Source organism: Eptatretus burgeri, chromosome 4 (assembly GCF_056783735.1).
Source record: "Eptatretus burgeri isolate ZD-2024b chromosome 4, Ebu_testis_v1, whole genome shotgun sequence".
Lineage (NCBI taxonomy): Eukaryota > Metazoa > Chordata > Myxini > Myxiniformes > Myxinidae > Eptatretus > Eptatretus burgeri.
In genome coordinates, this window is record NC_140964.1 from 35,815,374 (window position 1) to 35,833,270 (window position 17,897).

At 43.2% G+C, this 17,897-nt stretch overlaps 1 protein-coding gene across 2 annotated transcripts in view; it reads right to left on the reverse strand.

The window, feature by feature from the left end:
• PC (pyruvate carboxylase) overlaps nt 1–17,897 on the reverse strand; it is a 587,030-nt gene that overhangs the window by 124,176 nt on the left and 444,957 nt on the right. For both annotated transcript variants that reach the window (XM_085877423.1, XM_085877424.1), the window contains 2 exons: nt 9,744–9,984; nt 9,182–9,431 (listed from right to left, as the gene is read on the reverse strand). In XM_085877423.1, coding sequence (XP_085733549.1) covers nt 9,182–9,431; nt 9,744–9,984 — 491 coding nt within the window. The remainder of the gene's footprint in view (nt 1–9,181; nt 9,432–9,743; nt 9,985–17,897) is intronic.

Here is a 17,897-nt window from a genome sequence, read left to right on the forward strand (position 1 = left end):
AGCAGTAAAACCAGTAACGACTCACTCACAAAGATTACACTTGCACTGTAGCACTGGCTTTCCATTAAAATATAATCAATGCAATGTCAGCGCAAAAGCTCTCATCTCATTTTGGCTTTTGAATGACTAAAAAGAATGAAGGAAGACTAAAATGCTTTAACTTCTGGAACCATAACTACAACACCGAAAGATGCCTCAAACTGCTTTTGTCACTTTTGTCACGAAAATTAAACAGGCATACTGCCGGAATAAAATGCAATTAATTTACAATATAAAACTGAATTTGATATCATCCTACTTTAAGCTCTATACTCGTAAACCCAGAGCTGCAGGGTAATTTCGAGATGACAATGCAAGTGATTTCTCAATGACAAAATCTGTGTGAAATTGATCTAACCTAACACTTCAAAATAGTAACCAAAAGACAATAGCTGAATGAGTGAAAGGAGGAGCCATGATTTAAAGCAAACATCAAGCCTCGAGCTAGGTACAAAACGTTAGGCCAAGTGTTTGCTTGTAGGTGTTCGGCCCAACATCAGACCGACAAGTTTTAACATATGAGTGATAAATCATTTTTTGAAGGTGTGTGTGTGTGTGTATATATATATATATATATATATATATATATATATATATATATATATATATGTATATATATATATATATATATATATATATATATATATATATATATATATATATATATATATATATATATATACATATATATATATATTGTTACGTTTGAGGGGGGGGTATGCATTCAAAGGGTAATTAGGATGTTTAATTAGGTATGCCAGGCTGTTCGAGTGTACCAGGATCTCGATGTAAGAAGTAGCAATTCAGTGGTGATAAGTTGTCTAGTAAATGTCCATTTCTTCAAGGTGGAAATGATAATTGTCACGTAATTAGATAGGGATACAGGATAGGGTAAGTGTGTCTGCGTAAACCCCTTTTAGTATTCTCTGGAGGCTTGCCGTGACGTCACAGGACAGTGCTGCAGATGGCTCCGCCCCGTGATCACGATTGGCAGAAGGCGATGGCGCAGGGCCAATAAAACGGCTCGATTGTAAGTGACGAGGACGGGAGGATAAAAAGGTTCTGTTCGGGGTCAAAAAGGAAGAGGAAGAAGATCGGTACCGAAAAAATGTTCTGGTGGAGGTTGTTGTGCTGGGAGCGTGCTTTTTGTTGGGCTGTTTTCGATCCTTGTTTCATCGTGTCTTTTAGCCTTGCTGAGCCTCGTGCCTCACCTTGGTTGGCTCTGGGGTTCTGCTGGCTCGGAGTACGGGGTCGAACCTGCCTCCCTCCCCTGCTCGCAATTTGGCGCCAGAACTGGTTCCCTGGCGGCTGTGAGCGGACTTGGGCCAAGACCAGGAGGTCGACAGCACCACGGTTTCTCCTGCCCCCCACCCCCCCGACGAGAGCAAGGCCAGCTCGTCCGACGCCAATCCAGGGACTGTTGCGTCCACACCACGGTCCAGCCTGACCACCAGGAATAGCTACGTTATGTGTGTGTGTGTGTGTGTGTGTGTGTGTGTGTGTGTGTGTGTGTGTGTGTGTGTGTGTGTGTGTGTGTGTGTGTGTGTGTGTGTGTGTGTGTACCTGGCGCCTTAGAGGGTTTGAGATTTGTATATTCATTGGAATTGTTTGTGTTTTCCCCACGCCCGATCCCACACCATCCCGTCGAATCGCCCCGGATCCCTGTTCCTGCCGAGTCTTGTTATTTCTGGCAATTTGGCGCCAGAACTGGTTCCCTGGCGGCTGTGAGCGGACTTGGGCCAAGACCAGGAGGTCGACAGCACCACGGTTTCTCCTGCCCCCCCGACGAGAGCAAGGCCAGCTCGTCCGACGCCGATCCAGGGACAGTTGCGTCCACACCACGGTCCAGCCTGACCACCAGAGATAGCTACGTTTTGTGTGTGTGTGTGTGTGTGTGTGTGTGTGTGTGTGTGTGTGTGTGTGTGTGTGTGTGTGTGTGTGTGTGTGTGTGTGTGTGTGTCTGCTTGGCGCCTTAGAGGGATTGAGAACTGTATATTCATTGGAATTGTCTGTGTTTTTCCCCACGCCCGATCCCACACCATCCCGTCGAATCGCCCCGGATCCCTCTTCTTGCCGAGTCTTGTTATTTCTGGTAATTATAAAAAAGGAATAAACATCATCAACTCAGTGAAAAGCGACTCGTGCCACCTTCCTCGTCCCGTTTGCGGTAGAGCGATTAGAACCGCCATCTTTGGGTTATAAATAAATAAACCGCCTCCATCGTTTCGGCTCATTCTCCGTTGGCGGGACTGTTCAAGTCCCGTGGACGTCACAAATATACATATATATATATATATATATATATATATATATATATATATATATATATATATATATATATATGTATATATATATATGTATATATATATATGTATATATATATATATATGTATATATATATATATATATATATATATATATATATATATATATATATATATATATATTGTTGCGAATTCGCGCCCGCCGGCGTGCGAACGGCCACGTAACTCGAATCGCGGCACGTCGCCCACCGGACGGACAATTCTGTCGTGACCCTCTCGGACTAACGCCGGGAACTAGTCACGGGTGGGCCTTTCGGCCTCACCACGATCGTGCCAATCGGCCCCCCGCGTGGGATAGGGTTGCTCGCCAAATTCGACCTACCTAAGTACCCACACGGAGGGTAGACCGGGCGATCGCACCTCGCCGCAGGTCGACTTCGGACACGGGCCACTTTAAGCGACCCGTTCCGTACTATCGGGATAACCAAGCGGTGTTATCGTCAACCTCGACGGTTCCGATTAATTATTGGGCGTATTTAGCCCACGACCAACCCTTTACGTGAAGTAAGATGGAGATTCAATTAAAGAAAAGTCGAAGCGAAACGGGGAAAAACAGTTCAACATAATTCACATTTATTCCGCGGCAAACGGAAAGCACACATATACAATTACAATTATGCACCAAAAGCAAATGTAAAAGTAACACAACAATTCTGCACAAAAAGCAAATGGAACAAAAGAGACACAATGCAGATCTACTACCGACTACGCGAGCACACGGCAACACTTCCACAGTTTTACTTCACAGACGGCGCCGACAACACATATACTCCAAAGCAAAAGAAAAAGGGGCCACCCTCAACGACAAGGGGGCAGACGGGCCTGGGGCCGAGACCGCGTCGAGCCTACCCGTCTGGTGATGAGCCGCAAAATGGCGGCGGCGCTCCGACTCCGCGGGCCTCGCTGGCACTGCCTGGAATGGGGTGGGAACGGGGCCCCCTTCTCACACTATCTCAGCGCGGGGGGAAACAGGGGGGGTTGTTGATGCTCTTTTCCGCGAATTGACGCTCTTTCCGAGCACTCTGGACTGCACTGGCTCCGGCAAGCTCTCCCTGGCTGTGGCCTCCACGTCGCCCCTTTTCCCGGCGGTGGTCCCCACGTAGCCCTCTGGCTTGCCACTGAGCCCCTCTCCGCGTCCCTGCTGCGTTCACCAACTCCCGCTCTTCTCACCCCTCAACTCTGACTTGAGCTCCGTTCTGTTCGTCCTTGCTCTCCATCGACCGGCACCCGTCTTGGCTGCTGCGCTGCTGCTGCTACGCTTCGCCGCCGCCACAACGCGCCCGAGCCCGAAACAGAAACTCTTCTCTCTGTCGCTGCCACACCTCTCCAACTCGCTCGTTTTGCTCCGCACTCGGTGCTTTATAGTGCGACAGGAGAAACCATATGCAGATTTTTGGATCAGGATCAGCTCGGGGGCGGAGCCACGCTCCCCCATTGGACGGAGGAAAAGTGGGCGTGAATCATTCCCGATCCGCCTTCCCCGGAAAGGCCGCTTTTTGCACCCGCTGCTCGGCGCGCGCCCTGTACGAGTCCAGGATCGGTGCCCACAAGCGGTGCGGGAATGGCGGCAGAAGGAGGAGAGGTGAAGGTGATGGAGGGTTTATTGTGGTGGTCCCTGGCCACGGTGACGCTTGGCATGGCGGTGATGCGATGATTGCGAGAGCGAGTTGTGACGGTAAAGGTCGTGGCTGTTGGCGTTGTTGTTGTTGTGAAGCGGCGTTGCGGTTGGTGGTTGTTGTGTGATGGCGGTTGAGACGTGGTTGGTTCAAAATAAAGATAGAACAGAAAAACGGCTATCTTAAAGGGTCGCAGCCCGAATGAATGACATTTATTCCCTCTAAACAACGGGTTTGGGCTAACTACACATATACTTACAGAGATATCTCACCTATGGGACCTGAATGGTGGTTTGCGAATTTCCTCAACCACAACAATATATATATATATATATATATATATATATATATATATATATATATATATATATATATATATATATGTATATATACATACAGTGTATATATACACATACATATATATATATATATATATATATATATATATATATATATATATATGTGTACATATACGTATACACACACACACACACACACACACACACACACACACACACACACACACACACACACACACGGTGGTGCAAAGCCGACTGACATTTCAGACCGCTCTCCTGTCCGAGGGGTGGGATTTAGGGGGTGTGGCTACACACCAAGCAAGAGAGGATTTGATGCCATTTTAAGCACTTGGTGTTGATCCCAGCAACCTCTACTTCCAACAAGATGGAGCCACAGCACACACTGCAAGATGCAGAATGGACGTGGCCTGCAATCTCTTCCATCAGGTTATTTCACGTTTTGGAGCCATCCTCTTGCCAGCACGTTCCCCTGACCTCACGGTCCCAGACTTCTTCTAATGAGGATATCTCAAAGAACGTACATACAGGAATCATCCACACTAACACAGGAGCTGAAATGTGCAATTCAAGCTGAAATCGCTGCCACTAATCAAGATCAAAATCTGTTGTGCCAAGTTTTTGATAATTTTGTGGAGCATCTTAGATAATGCACTGCAACTGGTGTTGGCCACCTTCCTCATGTTATCCACCATAAATATTAAAATTGCAAACTTTGAACATAAACTTCGTGTGTGTCATTCAGCTCTGCACCACCCTGTATATACATATGTACACACACACCAGGACCCCGACATTCACAGGGGATACGTTCCGGGGAAACCCCGTGAATGTTGAAACCGCGAATGTGGGGGCATTCTTTCAATGGGAAATAGGGGGATGGGTTCTGGGGATTTCCCGACACATGAAAAATCCACAAATGTCGGGGTAAAATCCACGAATGTTGGTGTAAAATCCACGAGTGTGGGGGGAAAAATCTGCGAGTGTTTTGGCATTGTTACAATGGAGATAAGGGGGATAACATTAGTGGTTTGCGGCGGTTTCTGGTTCATGAAAAAGGCTGCGAATGGCGACACCACCAAAGTCTGGGGATTGGTACAATGGGGACAACAGGGATAAGGGGGATCAGGTTTTTGGTTCGCGGCAGTTCCTGATTCAAAGGGGAAAGTTTATAAAGTTTAATGTGTTTTCAACCACGAATGCACAATTAGTTTCATTACAGATGCTCCAAATAACAAAAAATGACAATACCAGGTGCCGTTTCCAATTTATTGAAGAATGCATTTAAAGTCTCTTAACCATACCATATCGTACTGGAAAATGAAAAAAAAACAACATCATGTAGCGTTTCAATTTTTTATTAAACAAACACAGAACATGAAACTTTTCAAAACGATGATGATGATGATGATGATGATGATGATGATGATGATGATGATGAAGATGAGGTGCACTGGGTGTAATAAGTCTTGAAATTTGATAGTACCCCCTGGTTGAGTGGTTGAATTAGGAAGGTGGTGTTCAGCGGCAGGAACAAGACCTCTACGTTTGGGTGGGCGCCGTTCAGTTCCATGGGGTGGCCAGGAGCATTGTCAAGCAACAGGAGTACCTTGAATGAAAGGTTCTTTCCTGCCAGGTACCTCTCGAACTGAGGAACGAAACAGGTATGGAACCAGTCCATAAAAAATTCAGACGTCACCTATGCCTTCCTGTTCACTCTACAGTACACAGGTAGTCCTTGTTTGTTTTTGTTCTCCAGCACACGCAGGTTTAGGGAATGGTAGAGTATCATGGGCTTTACCATGAAGTCCCTTCGGTGTTTGTGCAGAGGAGAAGGGATACCCTGTCCTTTGCGACCTTGAAGCCGACTGCTTTGCTCTTGTGCTGAGAGATGAACGTTCTGATTGGCATCTTTTTTCCAAAATAAGCCGGTCTCATCAGCACTAAAGACATGCTCTTGCAGGTACCCCTTCTCCTCGATGAGGCTCGCGAGTTCTGCAGGGAATGCCTTGGCTGCGTCATGGCCCACGGAGGCAAGCTCCCCTACGAGCTTGATGTTGCACGAATTGTATATCGCGATTTGAAGTGGTGGAACCACCCCCTGCTCATTGTAAACTGGCTGGAGGTGCCGCTTGTACTCGCTGCACTCGTGCTTGCACCACCCGTGCCAGAGATGGTCGTGCAGAAGCTTCGCCTTCTTTTGTATCAGTGGTCCGCTTGGAGGCATACCTTTCTGAGTGTTATCCTCGATTCTTGGGAGCAATTTTTGAAGAATGAACGGAACGAGAGGCAATACACAGGTCAGAGCAACGGGACGAGAATGATGGCGATCCAGGACGTGGTGAGTAGTCTGCACATTGTTTGTTGGGAATTTTTACGGGTGATGCTGTATTCGGCAGCTGATATTAGATGTGGTGAGTGATGCCATTGTGTAATTAGTCCATATCTAGCTCGCTGTGAATTACACTAATAGATATGCTGAATGTTTCCATTATTTAACTCACAGGACATGACGTCTTTCCCATCTGCAGGCAGATTATGCTGAGCGTTATTAAAATGTAACAGCTCAGATGGTGCTGTTTGTAGCAAGATGGTGATTTACACTAAGATGTACTGAATGTTTCCATTGTGTAATGTCCATATGTGGTGACCTGGCAATTACTGGATACATCAATAGATGCTGTAAGTGTTTTCATTCTGTTGGTAACTCACGGAGAATGGCATCGTGGAGAATTACATGTTACACTGGTGAGACATCGTGAGAAACTATGTTTATGCCGCGAAGCTACAGTACAGTACGTACAGTACTGTAAGTTTAAAGTGCAAATGGTGAGACGTCCCGCAAAACTATGTTTTTTCTGCGAAGCTACAAACACGTACAGGAAGCAGGTCATGTTTGCGGCTCATGGAAGATCTGATTTTTTTTGCGTACGTACATTAATGTACTGTACATACATCCAGCTGCTTTGTGCATGGCTCGTGGAAGATATGTTTTTTGCGTATGTACAGTATTGTACTGTATGCATATCCAGCTGCTTTGTGCATGGCTCGTGGAAGATATGTTTTAAAACTGTGTTATGCTTGCGGCTCATGGAAGAAAAAAAATCGTTACGAAAACCAAGAAAACGCGGCGTGATTTCCCGCGAATGTAGGAGCATGTTGCAAATTATCAACTGTGAATACGTGGAACCCACGAATGTTGGAACCGCGAATGTCAGGGTCTGGGTGTGCGTGTGTGTGTCGATATTTTCTGTAACATTAAAAAATCTGGCCATTTTTATTATTTTCACTTAACAACTACAGATGACCGACCTCAAGAAAACCATAAAGATCACCAATATCAATCTTCTGCAGTGTCACAAGGCCCGAAAACGAAAAGTTCCTTCTCACTTTGTCATGGGTTATGCATCATAGGTTCACATGTTTGATCTTGAAACAGTCAATCGCGGTGAAGTGGATCAAAATTTTTTTTTTTTAGCCTAAAATGGAATTCAAGGCAATCTTCAGCTGGTGGAAATATTTGGTTTTGATTGCTCACTGAAGCATTTGAGGTGTCTGGTCAATTTTATGCTCACGTCTTCAGAATCAACTCGGAGCGATATAATGAGACAGTACAAAAAGTGAAAAAGAGCATTAGGAAAAGCTACAAAATAATGAGATGGAAGAAGTCTTTCTTTGAAAAACCCTCATCCAAGTTTGAGGACATAAAAGGCCATAGCAGAGAAAGGATGATCTGTGTCCTCTGTGTCCTCTGTCTCTCTCTCTCTCTCTCTCTCTCTCTCTCTCTCTCTCTCTCTCTCTCTCTCTCTCTCTCTCTCTCTCTCTCTCTCTCTCTCTCTCTCTCTCTCTCTCTCTCTCTCTGTCTCTGTCTCTGTCTCTGTCTCTGTCTCTGTCTCTGTCTGTCTGTCTGTCTGTCTGTCTGTCTGTCTGTCTGTCTCTCTCTCTCTCTCTGTCTCTGTCTCTGTCTCTCTACCTCTCTACAACCCAGGACAACTGCCTTCGGACTTCCTTTTATTTTATCTTTTGAAATATGGCCTTCATGGAGAAGATTTTAGAAAAGACAACAGTAAAAAAGCCGAACACAATTGTTTTTAAGGCACTAATTGATAATATTATATTCTGACGATGTATTTACCTTTGTTCCATGTCGGAGGATGTGGAGAAATTACTGCATTTCCCATACCTCACTAGAAGAGTTTCTGACATTGCATACAGGTCTGTGGCTATTTTGTTTTTTACCTCCACCATCTAAGGTGGTCGGAAGGTTTGTGTTCACCCTGTTTGTCCGTTTGTCTGTGTGCAGGATATCTCAAAACCTATGGACAGATTTCGATGAAACTTAGTGGACAGGTTGGGTGTGTGACAAGGGAAAATTGATTACATTTTGGTGAATATCCAGATACAGACCTCTTCCTGAATAAACATGCAAAATCCAGTCTTACTGCTCACCTCCACTCTTTTGCTCCTCCTCCCTCTGCTTGTATAACTGCCTTCCAGAGACAGTTCAATCACACTCTTCCCTCCACGGCTTCATAAGCAAGCAGCCCACCACCATCTCATGTCTTCCCCTGTCCTTACCAAAAAATCTTTCTATACCCATTAACCTTAGCTAACCTAATCCAATGACTTGCAGGTTACTGCATTTCCTCTCATCTTCTCCCTTTTATTGTGCGTTCATTCCCTTGCTTGTTGGTCCAGCCATTTCGACGATGCTTTCACAGTAAGTTGTATTTTCGTTTTCGTCCTCTGTCACATTGCTTTTCCATGAGCCTCGACCGTATACAAAAAGTCACGGTGAATTGAGTCATGCACAAAATCAGACAACTGGCTGAAACTGAAGATGTAATTTTTACAATAAAAATTGTAAAATAAGCATTCCACCAACCAGTATCCAAGCGTGTTCTTTTGGTGCAGGCGACCATAGCTCCCATGCTTGGTTGAGATGTCATTCCAGACATGGGATCAACAGCAACATCGACAATATCAGCCCCGGCTTCAGCGGCTGCCAACATAGACGCAACTCCAGCACCTGCTGTGTCATGTGAATGCACATGAATTGGCAAGTCTGGAAATCGCTGGCGCAGAGCATCAACAAGTATGCGTGCTGCCTCAGGTTTCAATAGGCCTGCCATGTCCTGAGGAAGTCATATAAATCAAATAAACATTCAAAAAAATCTTAACATACCATAAGTTAAAAAAAGGACATTGCACTCGTTTCTGAAGGAAGCAGTTCAGTTTGGCATTTTTAATATGACATGGGCAAAGCATAGAAATGAACGAAACCCATTGGAATTAGCCTTTAGAACACCTTACAATTACCCTTTAGACCCATTAGAATTAAACATGGTGGTTAAGAGAGGTTCTTCTTCTTCTTCATTTTTGAGGGATGGATGGATGGATGAATGGAAGGAAGGACATACCCAAATAGTGAAGAAAGGAAATCCTACCTTAATGCCGAGAATGTGAGTCCCAGCATGAACCAGCTCATCGGCGAGCTCAATGTAGTACTGCAGGTTGTATTTTGTTCTGCTTGTATCGGTGATATCACCCGTGTAGGAAATAGAAGCTTCCACTACACCGCCAGCCTGTCCTGCTGCCTCCATACCCAACGTCATGTTTGGCAGGTAGTTGAGTGAGTCAAACACCCGGAAGATGTCCATACCATTCTCTTTGGCCATCTCACAGAACCTGGCAGGTGAGATATGGAAGGATGAAGTAGAAGTGTGGCTGATCTAATTTTGCTTTCTTCCTTGAGTGTTATTTTTTTTAGTGATTCCTCCGACCTAATTCAGGCTCAACTACTTTCACTGATCGTTCACTTTACTCCTTTCTCAACAAAAACTCTGACAAAAGCCTTGCTGATGGAGACAAAAAAAGAGCTCATTCCTATAGAGAACATGAAAAATGAAAGGAAGGAAATTTGATCAAAAGAATCAACTTATCAAGATGATTTCAAAGTAACTCATGTGACACATGCTTGAGAACTACACTAATGCCAGCATTGATCATCCATCATGAGTTAACAACCTCTGGAGTTTAACAAATCAAGTACAAGAGCCCAACACCACCTCAATTGGGCTTGTTAAATACCGCAGTAATACATCCACTCCATCAATGTCACTGACATCAAACATTTCTCAAAAGTAAAGTGAAGTCCATAACAACACTGTTAGTTCAACTATCAACGTGGATTCTTGCCTCCATTGTTTTGATGTGCACATTGGCAGTTCAAGAATTACAGGAATTTAAACAGGGGTCTGATTAAAATGTCGGAGAAAATCGAGGCATTGTTATGAGGAATTTTAAAGAAACAACAAAACAGTAAAGTATGGGTAAGAAAGCGCACAAATGATGATGGAAAGAAGTAGTTCAAGTACTAAGAAATGATCAGAGGCAGCCAGGCAACTGGAAAATAGGCATGCATCCATCTTCAAAGACAAAGCCATTGTTCACTTGCAGAAAATGTTTACACAACTTGAATAAAATTCCAAATTCTGCTCATTTCATAAGGAAGGTCTTCGCAAGGACATAAGAAAAAAAAATCAAATTACCAAAGCCTGCATAGCTTTCACAAGAGTCACAGTCAATTTTAAGAGGTTTTCATTTGGAAAGGCCCCAGGCTGAAAGTGCAGACAGATGTACAGGATTGAACCATGATTTTCCATCTCAATTAAACTTTACTGAGGGCATTCCATGGAATTAAATGACATCTATTCCTTCTAAAATTGCAATGGAATTGCATTCCTATTAATAAATAGCCAGGTTATGGGTTAAATCAGTCAGCAGACTTTGGGAAACATTATTTTTCAGATTGTGCAAAGAGTGCAAACTAGTATCCGAGATCAAGATATTAAAAATTCAGGCAATCACAATTAACTATTAATTTCTTGTGAACCTCAATTTCCTATGCCCTATGACCTGCAGCTTTGTTGATGCATCAAATAACTTGCTTTCGATCACAAATTACACGGTAAAATAAAGTACAGTACTTCAAAACAAAGTAATTACGTTTTCTTGGCTGATGGGGAACAATTCAATTGAAAACATACTTTTCTATAAGCATGATGATGTACGTTTTAGGTTATCCAATTTCATTATTGGAATTGGAGGAATGACCCAGAATTTTTAATATCCTGAAGGAAATTAATAGAGAAACCATGGCCAATGTCATGCATCTGCCTTCGCTCGCTTATGGATTCTGTGTTTTGATTGTCTGCCTGCATTATCAGCTGCAAAAATGGCATCAGAGAGCAATATTGCAGGAAAATGCTGCAAGTTCAGCAAATTATCTCTTTCCTTTCTATCCATATCACTCTTGCTCTCATTTCTCACCTCATCCCCTTTTCTGCCTCTATCTCCAAGCTGGCATCTCTTTCTGTCAAGCCTGGTGTTGGCTTCGTGGTTAGGGTGGCGGCTTGGGATCCTAGGGTCCTGAGTTCCTGAGTTCAAGCCCCGTTGGCCGCTGAATTAATATACACCAGGAGGTTGACTCAGCCTGTCATTCTTCCGAGGTCGGAAAAATGAGTACCAGTGTACTGGTAAGGGGGACACTGCATCAGCGGCACAGCCGCGTCCCAACCAATGATGCAACCAGCAGCCGCAGGCTGCACTCGATAGAGAGATCTCTTTCTGTCGCAACTATCTTATCTATTAATATTTGCAATTATAATTAATTTTTAAAATTATTCTTTATTTCTCTGCCTGTACTTCTGTTCCATGTCTCCAAACTGTTTTCTCTATTAGTCTTCCTATTATTACCAAAATTATTATTCTGTCTATCGGTCTAAACAATCTATTAGTATTACTATTATTATTATCGCTGCCATTGTCTTTTTCTATTTCTTTGTCGAAACTGATTTTTAGCTCGCCTGTTATAGCAATACCCCCGGCGTGAGCGTGAGCGTGAAAATGTTAAATTTTTTGTATTACGGAAAAACTCCTCGACGGATTTCGACGAAACTTGGTGGTGGGGTTACGTATGGTCCAAGGATCTTGGCATTAGATTTTGGACTTGGTCCCCCCCCCCCCAAAAAAAAATTTAGAGTAAAAAAATTTTTTTTTTGCATTTCTACATGTTTTAAGTAATTTCCAACCCCCCCCCCCAAAAAAAAAAATTGGTCGAGGAAAAAAAAATTTTTTGCAACTTTTTTCAACAAAATTTCGATTTCTTTTTTTTTGCATTTCTACATGTTTTAAGTGATTTCCTCCGCCCCCCCCCCGAAAAAAAAAATGTTGGAGAAAAGAACTATAACTGTCAGCACCGTTGACATATTTAATGAATAAGATATAAGGTTCACTTGAGTGACCCAGCAGTATTGGCGGCGGAGGTTTTGCACTCTCCCGAGTGCTCCCCCTCAAGTTTCCTTTCTAATGTTTTTATCTACCACACTTTTTTATACGCCATATATATATATATATATATATATATATATATATATATATATATATATATATATATATATATATATATATATATATATATATATATTGGGGCGTATTATGTGATACCGGTCGTCCGTCCGTCTGTCTGTCTGTCCGTCCGTTCCTGTCTGCACTCTAAATCCCAAAGTTTTCAACTTTCAGGTTTCAGACTGTGCAGACGGTGTGTCATGACATACGTTCGTCATCTAAAGTGGTTGCCATGGCAACGAGGATGCTGTTTTCCATGTAGTAGCACAATTCTGTATATACCTTCTCGTTAGGGCGTATATTGTGCTCACTTGTGCTCTTGTTACTGATTACAATATACAAATACATATATATGTTGCTTTATAATTATACTTCACTGCAATGCTTTATAAAAAATATTAATTATTAGACTCGTCTTTTAAAAACGATAAATGTATAAACAGGTGAGCATTGGGTGGCTTTGACACCAACTCTGGTTACCTCTGCCACTGAAGGTGAAGGAGGTTATGTTTTCACCCCTTTCTGTCTGTTTGTTTGTTTGTCTGTCTGTCTGTCTGTGTGCAGGATATCTCAAAAAGTTGTGCACAGATCCAGATGAAATTTTGTGGACAGGTTGGGTGAGTGACAAGGACGAACTAATTATATTTTGGTGAAGATCCAAATCCGGATCTGATAATTTTTTAAGTGATTCTTCACCATTGATAGATTGGGATAAACCGATATATAGCACAATATCTCAAAAAGTTGTGGACGGATTCGGATGAAACTTGGTGGACAGGTTGGGTGTGTTGCAACAACGAATTGATTAGATTTTGGTTGAAGATCTGAATCCGGATCTGGATACGAGAATTATTTAATTTTTTAAGCAATTCTTCACCATTGAGAGATAGGGCCGACAACGATATAGTGTTGCAAATCTGGAAGCCTTGTGCACACAGACATTCAGGTTCCTATAGCTCAGTTATATCGATAAGTAAATGTGGATAGATAGCACCCTTTCCCTAGTCTAATGGGTGAATAAATGTTCATGTGCTGTGAAGTTATTTTAATAGTCAGGGTTTCCTTTTAATTTTTACAACACCAACGAAAACCCTCTGATCCCGGCATTCTCGGCGCGCTTGCTTGGGCACTCCAAGTCATGGAATGCAACATGCCCCACCCACCGATTCGCTGGGAGGCGCGCCGAGTAGGGCAAAGGTCATGCCCCACCCACCGATTCGCTGGGCGGCGCGCCGAGTAGGGGAAAGGTCATGCCCCCCCACCCCACTGATTCGCTTGGCAGCGTGCCGAGTAGGGGAAAGGTCAGGCCCCACCCATCGGCTCGCTTGGGCATTCCAAGTCTTGGAATGCGACATGCCCCACCCACCGATTCGATTGGCGGCACGCCGAGTTGGGGAAAGATCAGGCCCCACCCATCGGGCCATGCCTGGGCGAGCCGTGCCGGAGAGGTATAAAAAAAGGAACGGAGAGCACAGAAAGTTGTTGGTTGGTGGTTGGTGGTTGTTTGGTTGAATCGACTCGAGCGGGTTGCGAAGGATCAGCGCCTCGTCTTCAACAGCCGGTGTTCTGGAGCGCGTGAGGATCCACCGGAGCTCGGGAGGCTGATCACGGCCCACCGGTGTCTTGATTCGGCTCACTTCTCGCTGGTGCCTGGTTCGATTCAGCTCGAAGACCACACGAGGTGGACAGGTCCGAGGCAGGTTCTGGTCTGCAGCTCGCCTCTTCATCCGAGCTGGAGGCCTCAATAAAGACCGCTTTGGGTCCGATTCTTTTGGGTGTGTGTGTGTGTGTGTGTGTGTGTGTGTGTGTGTGTGTGTGTGTGTGTGTGTGTGTGTGTGTGTGTGTGTGGCGCCAGTCCAGTAAGTAGAAATTGTATAAGTGCCTTGCCGTACATACGTGCTTCTTATATTCGGATAGCTCTGCTTCCTATGTGCCCCCCCCCCCGCTCCTTTATAAATAAACCATATGTTAAATGTATCGGTTCGTCCTCGTCCTTTCTGTTATTGGTTTAACACGGTGCGTGTTGGAGAACTAGCCAGGCTGTTGCTGCTGTAAAGGGACATTTGGACCGACGAAAGCTCGGTGACCGTCCGCTCGGGTCGCATACGGTTCGAGTACGCTAGCATCTCGTTCCGTACGAGCATCATCGAGGGTGAATTTCCCCAGTAGTTGGACGACGTGGGTATTTAGGTAAATTGAAATTGGCAATCGACCCTACCCCACGTGGTCGACCTATTGGCGAACTTCGGTCCGATAAGGGAACTGTCGGCTCCGGAGTTATCCGGGGTGATGACCTAGTGATCAATACATTCCGGGTGATCGGTGGAGTCGACCCTGCAGCTCCATCTTGTGGTCGTGCTCGTCGCCGATACCCGGCCTCGCAACAATAGTACTGTATTGCATGATATTTCAAAAATGTATTGGGCCTGATATGTTCTCGTGGATCAGGCATTACGTAGCGGAGGAATAGCCTCCACAGAGTGCCCTTCTAGTTCTATTTGTATTACCATTTTATTAACCCGCAAAGGTACCTGGCATTGCCGGGCAACGCCAGTTCCCTCCTCCCAACCCCCTTACTCCGGAGAGGAGGAAGGGAGAGGGGGTTAACCTCCTACAGTTTTATAAGCAGGGCAATTCATCAACGTTTGCCATCCTTTGGAAGGATGTAAAACTGAATGTCCCATCTGTTGGAATTAATAAAGGATCGCAGGAAATGGGGGAACTGTAACTGTCACCCTGTGTACCCACTATCATGGAATTGGAACTCTCTGATGCAGTAATAAAGGCACTTTATTACATAAGGTTGTTATTAAATAAAGGCACATTTTAGATGCAATTAAAATTAAGTCATATTCTGTGGTGCTGTCTTCCCTTCCCCTCCCCTCATGCTTAAGCCCTCCCAAACCCCCTCCGACGTCACAACTCTCCAGGCATCTGCAGGCAGTGTTCGTGCCTTTATTTAATTACAACTAAAATGCAATAAGCTCGAAAAGTCTCTAACCAGAGCCAAATTTCAAATTTTAAATTGTGGAATTCAGCTTAGCAGCAGTTACAATTGCTTAAAAACTGTTAATTTGCTAAAAAAAAAAAAAGAGGGGGAAAAAAAAGGGCCATCTCTGTGTGGTGTTTAGTATGACTGGGCATTCCTTAAGTGCCATTAGTCGAATAGCAGGCACATGATTATTTTATGGGTGGAGTCAGGCCAGCACTCCAACCAATGGGGTGAAGGCAGTCCATCTTTCGACAAATTATTAACAATTCTGGCAAAAAGTATCAACCCCAATTGGTCAGTGCCACGACCATTGTGAATTACAGCCAGGGAATTCCTATGACCTAATTGCTTTTCCCACGATCGAAAGTTTACCTGTGAATATCTGGAATTTGCATGTGCATACTGTGCACTGCACGCATAAATTGCCATGCACGCGTACTGAGTCACGTGGCAATGCTACATGTAGTACTGAGAAAATGTAGTAGTACTGAGTACTCATGTAGTACTGAGCAATGCAGCACGATGTGGTGAACTATCCCAGCGATGAAAAACATTTTAATTGACGTCTAAACATCGTAAAAGTGATGCCACAAATTTCCGAAAATAAACGACTACATGCTATTGGCATGCCTGAGACAGGAATGCCACAAAACGTTGTGGATAGGTACAGTCACTCTGCAGACGTTATCAACAAACTGGCAACATCAGAGACCATCCATGCTCTGGGCAAACATGTGTGATGTCACATCGGCAGGATTGCCATATCCAGTTGGTGCACCTTAGGAATCAGTTCCAGATCAGCAATTTTGATGGCTCACAGCATCCCTGGCTTGCAACCAACCAGTACCGCAAGTGTCAGGAATCGGTTACACGAGCATACCATCCCACCATGATGATTAGCAGTATGTCCGATTTTGTTGCTACGTCATCGAGATGCATACCTAGCTTGTCGCTTGATGTAGACAATGTCTGAGATTCAGGAGACTCGACAGATGAGTTGAGGTTTCATCTTGACAGTAGTGATGGAAGCGATCATTCGGCGGTGGAAGCGTGATGGTGTGGGGAGGCATCACTGCACATCACAGAACCCAGCTTGAGGTCATTAATGGCAATTTGACAGGTATTCGGTACCGTGATCAAGTTCTCCATCCTCACACCCTTCCGTTCCTGCAGGTTCATGGACGTCACCTCACACTTCAACAGGATAACGTGTGCCCTCACGTCACATGAGTGGTCACAGACTTCATCGCACAACATAACATTCCCATGCTTTCCTTGCCAGCTGTTTCGGCCGATCTTTCTCCCACAGAACATGTGTAGGATGAAATGGAATGATGATTGTGCCGTCTTCAAAACAGCCGGTGACATTGGCCCAACTTGCAGCAGGCCATGGTACAGATCTACAATGATAGCCTTCAAGCCTTCTTCACCATCTGGTGTCCTCAATGAGGTGCCATTGCCAAGAATGTGCCAACAAATGGTGGTAACACCAGATACTGAGCTGTTAACTGACTTTTGACCGCACCCCCATTCGAGCCTCTGGAGACATGTCTTGTACATGTGTTGATATTCTCATGTCTATTTCATTTTTATCAAACAACGTGATGTGTTTTCTTTTCATTTCTCATATGTGGAAATGATGCACAGGAACCTTTTATGCAAAATATATATATATATATATATATATATATATATATATATATATATATATATATCTATATATATATCTATATATATATATATATATATATATATATATATATATATATATATATATATATATATATATATATATATATATATATATATATATATATCTATATATATATATCTATATATATATATATATATATATATATATATATATATCTATATATATATATCTATATATATATATATCTATATATATATCTATATATATATATATATATATATATATATATATATATATATATATATATATATATATATATATATATATACATATATATATATATACATATACATATATATATATATATATACATATATATATATATATATATATATATATACATATACATATACATATATATATATATATATATATATATATATATATATATATATATATATACATATATATATATATTGTTGTGGTTGACGAAATTCGCAAACCACTATTCAGGTCCCTTAGGTGAGATATCTCGGTAAGTATATG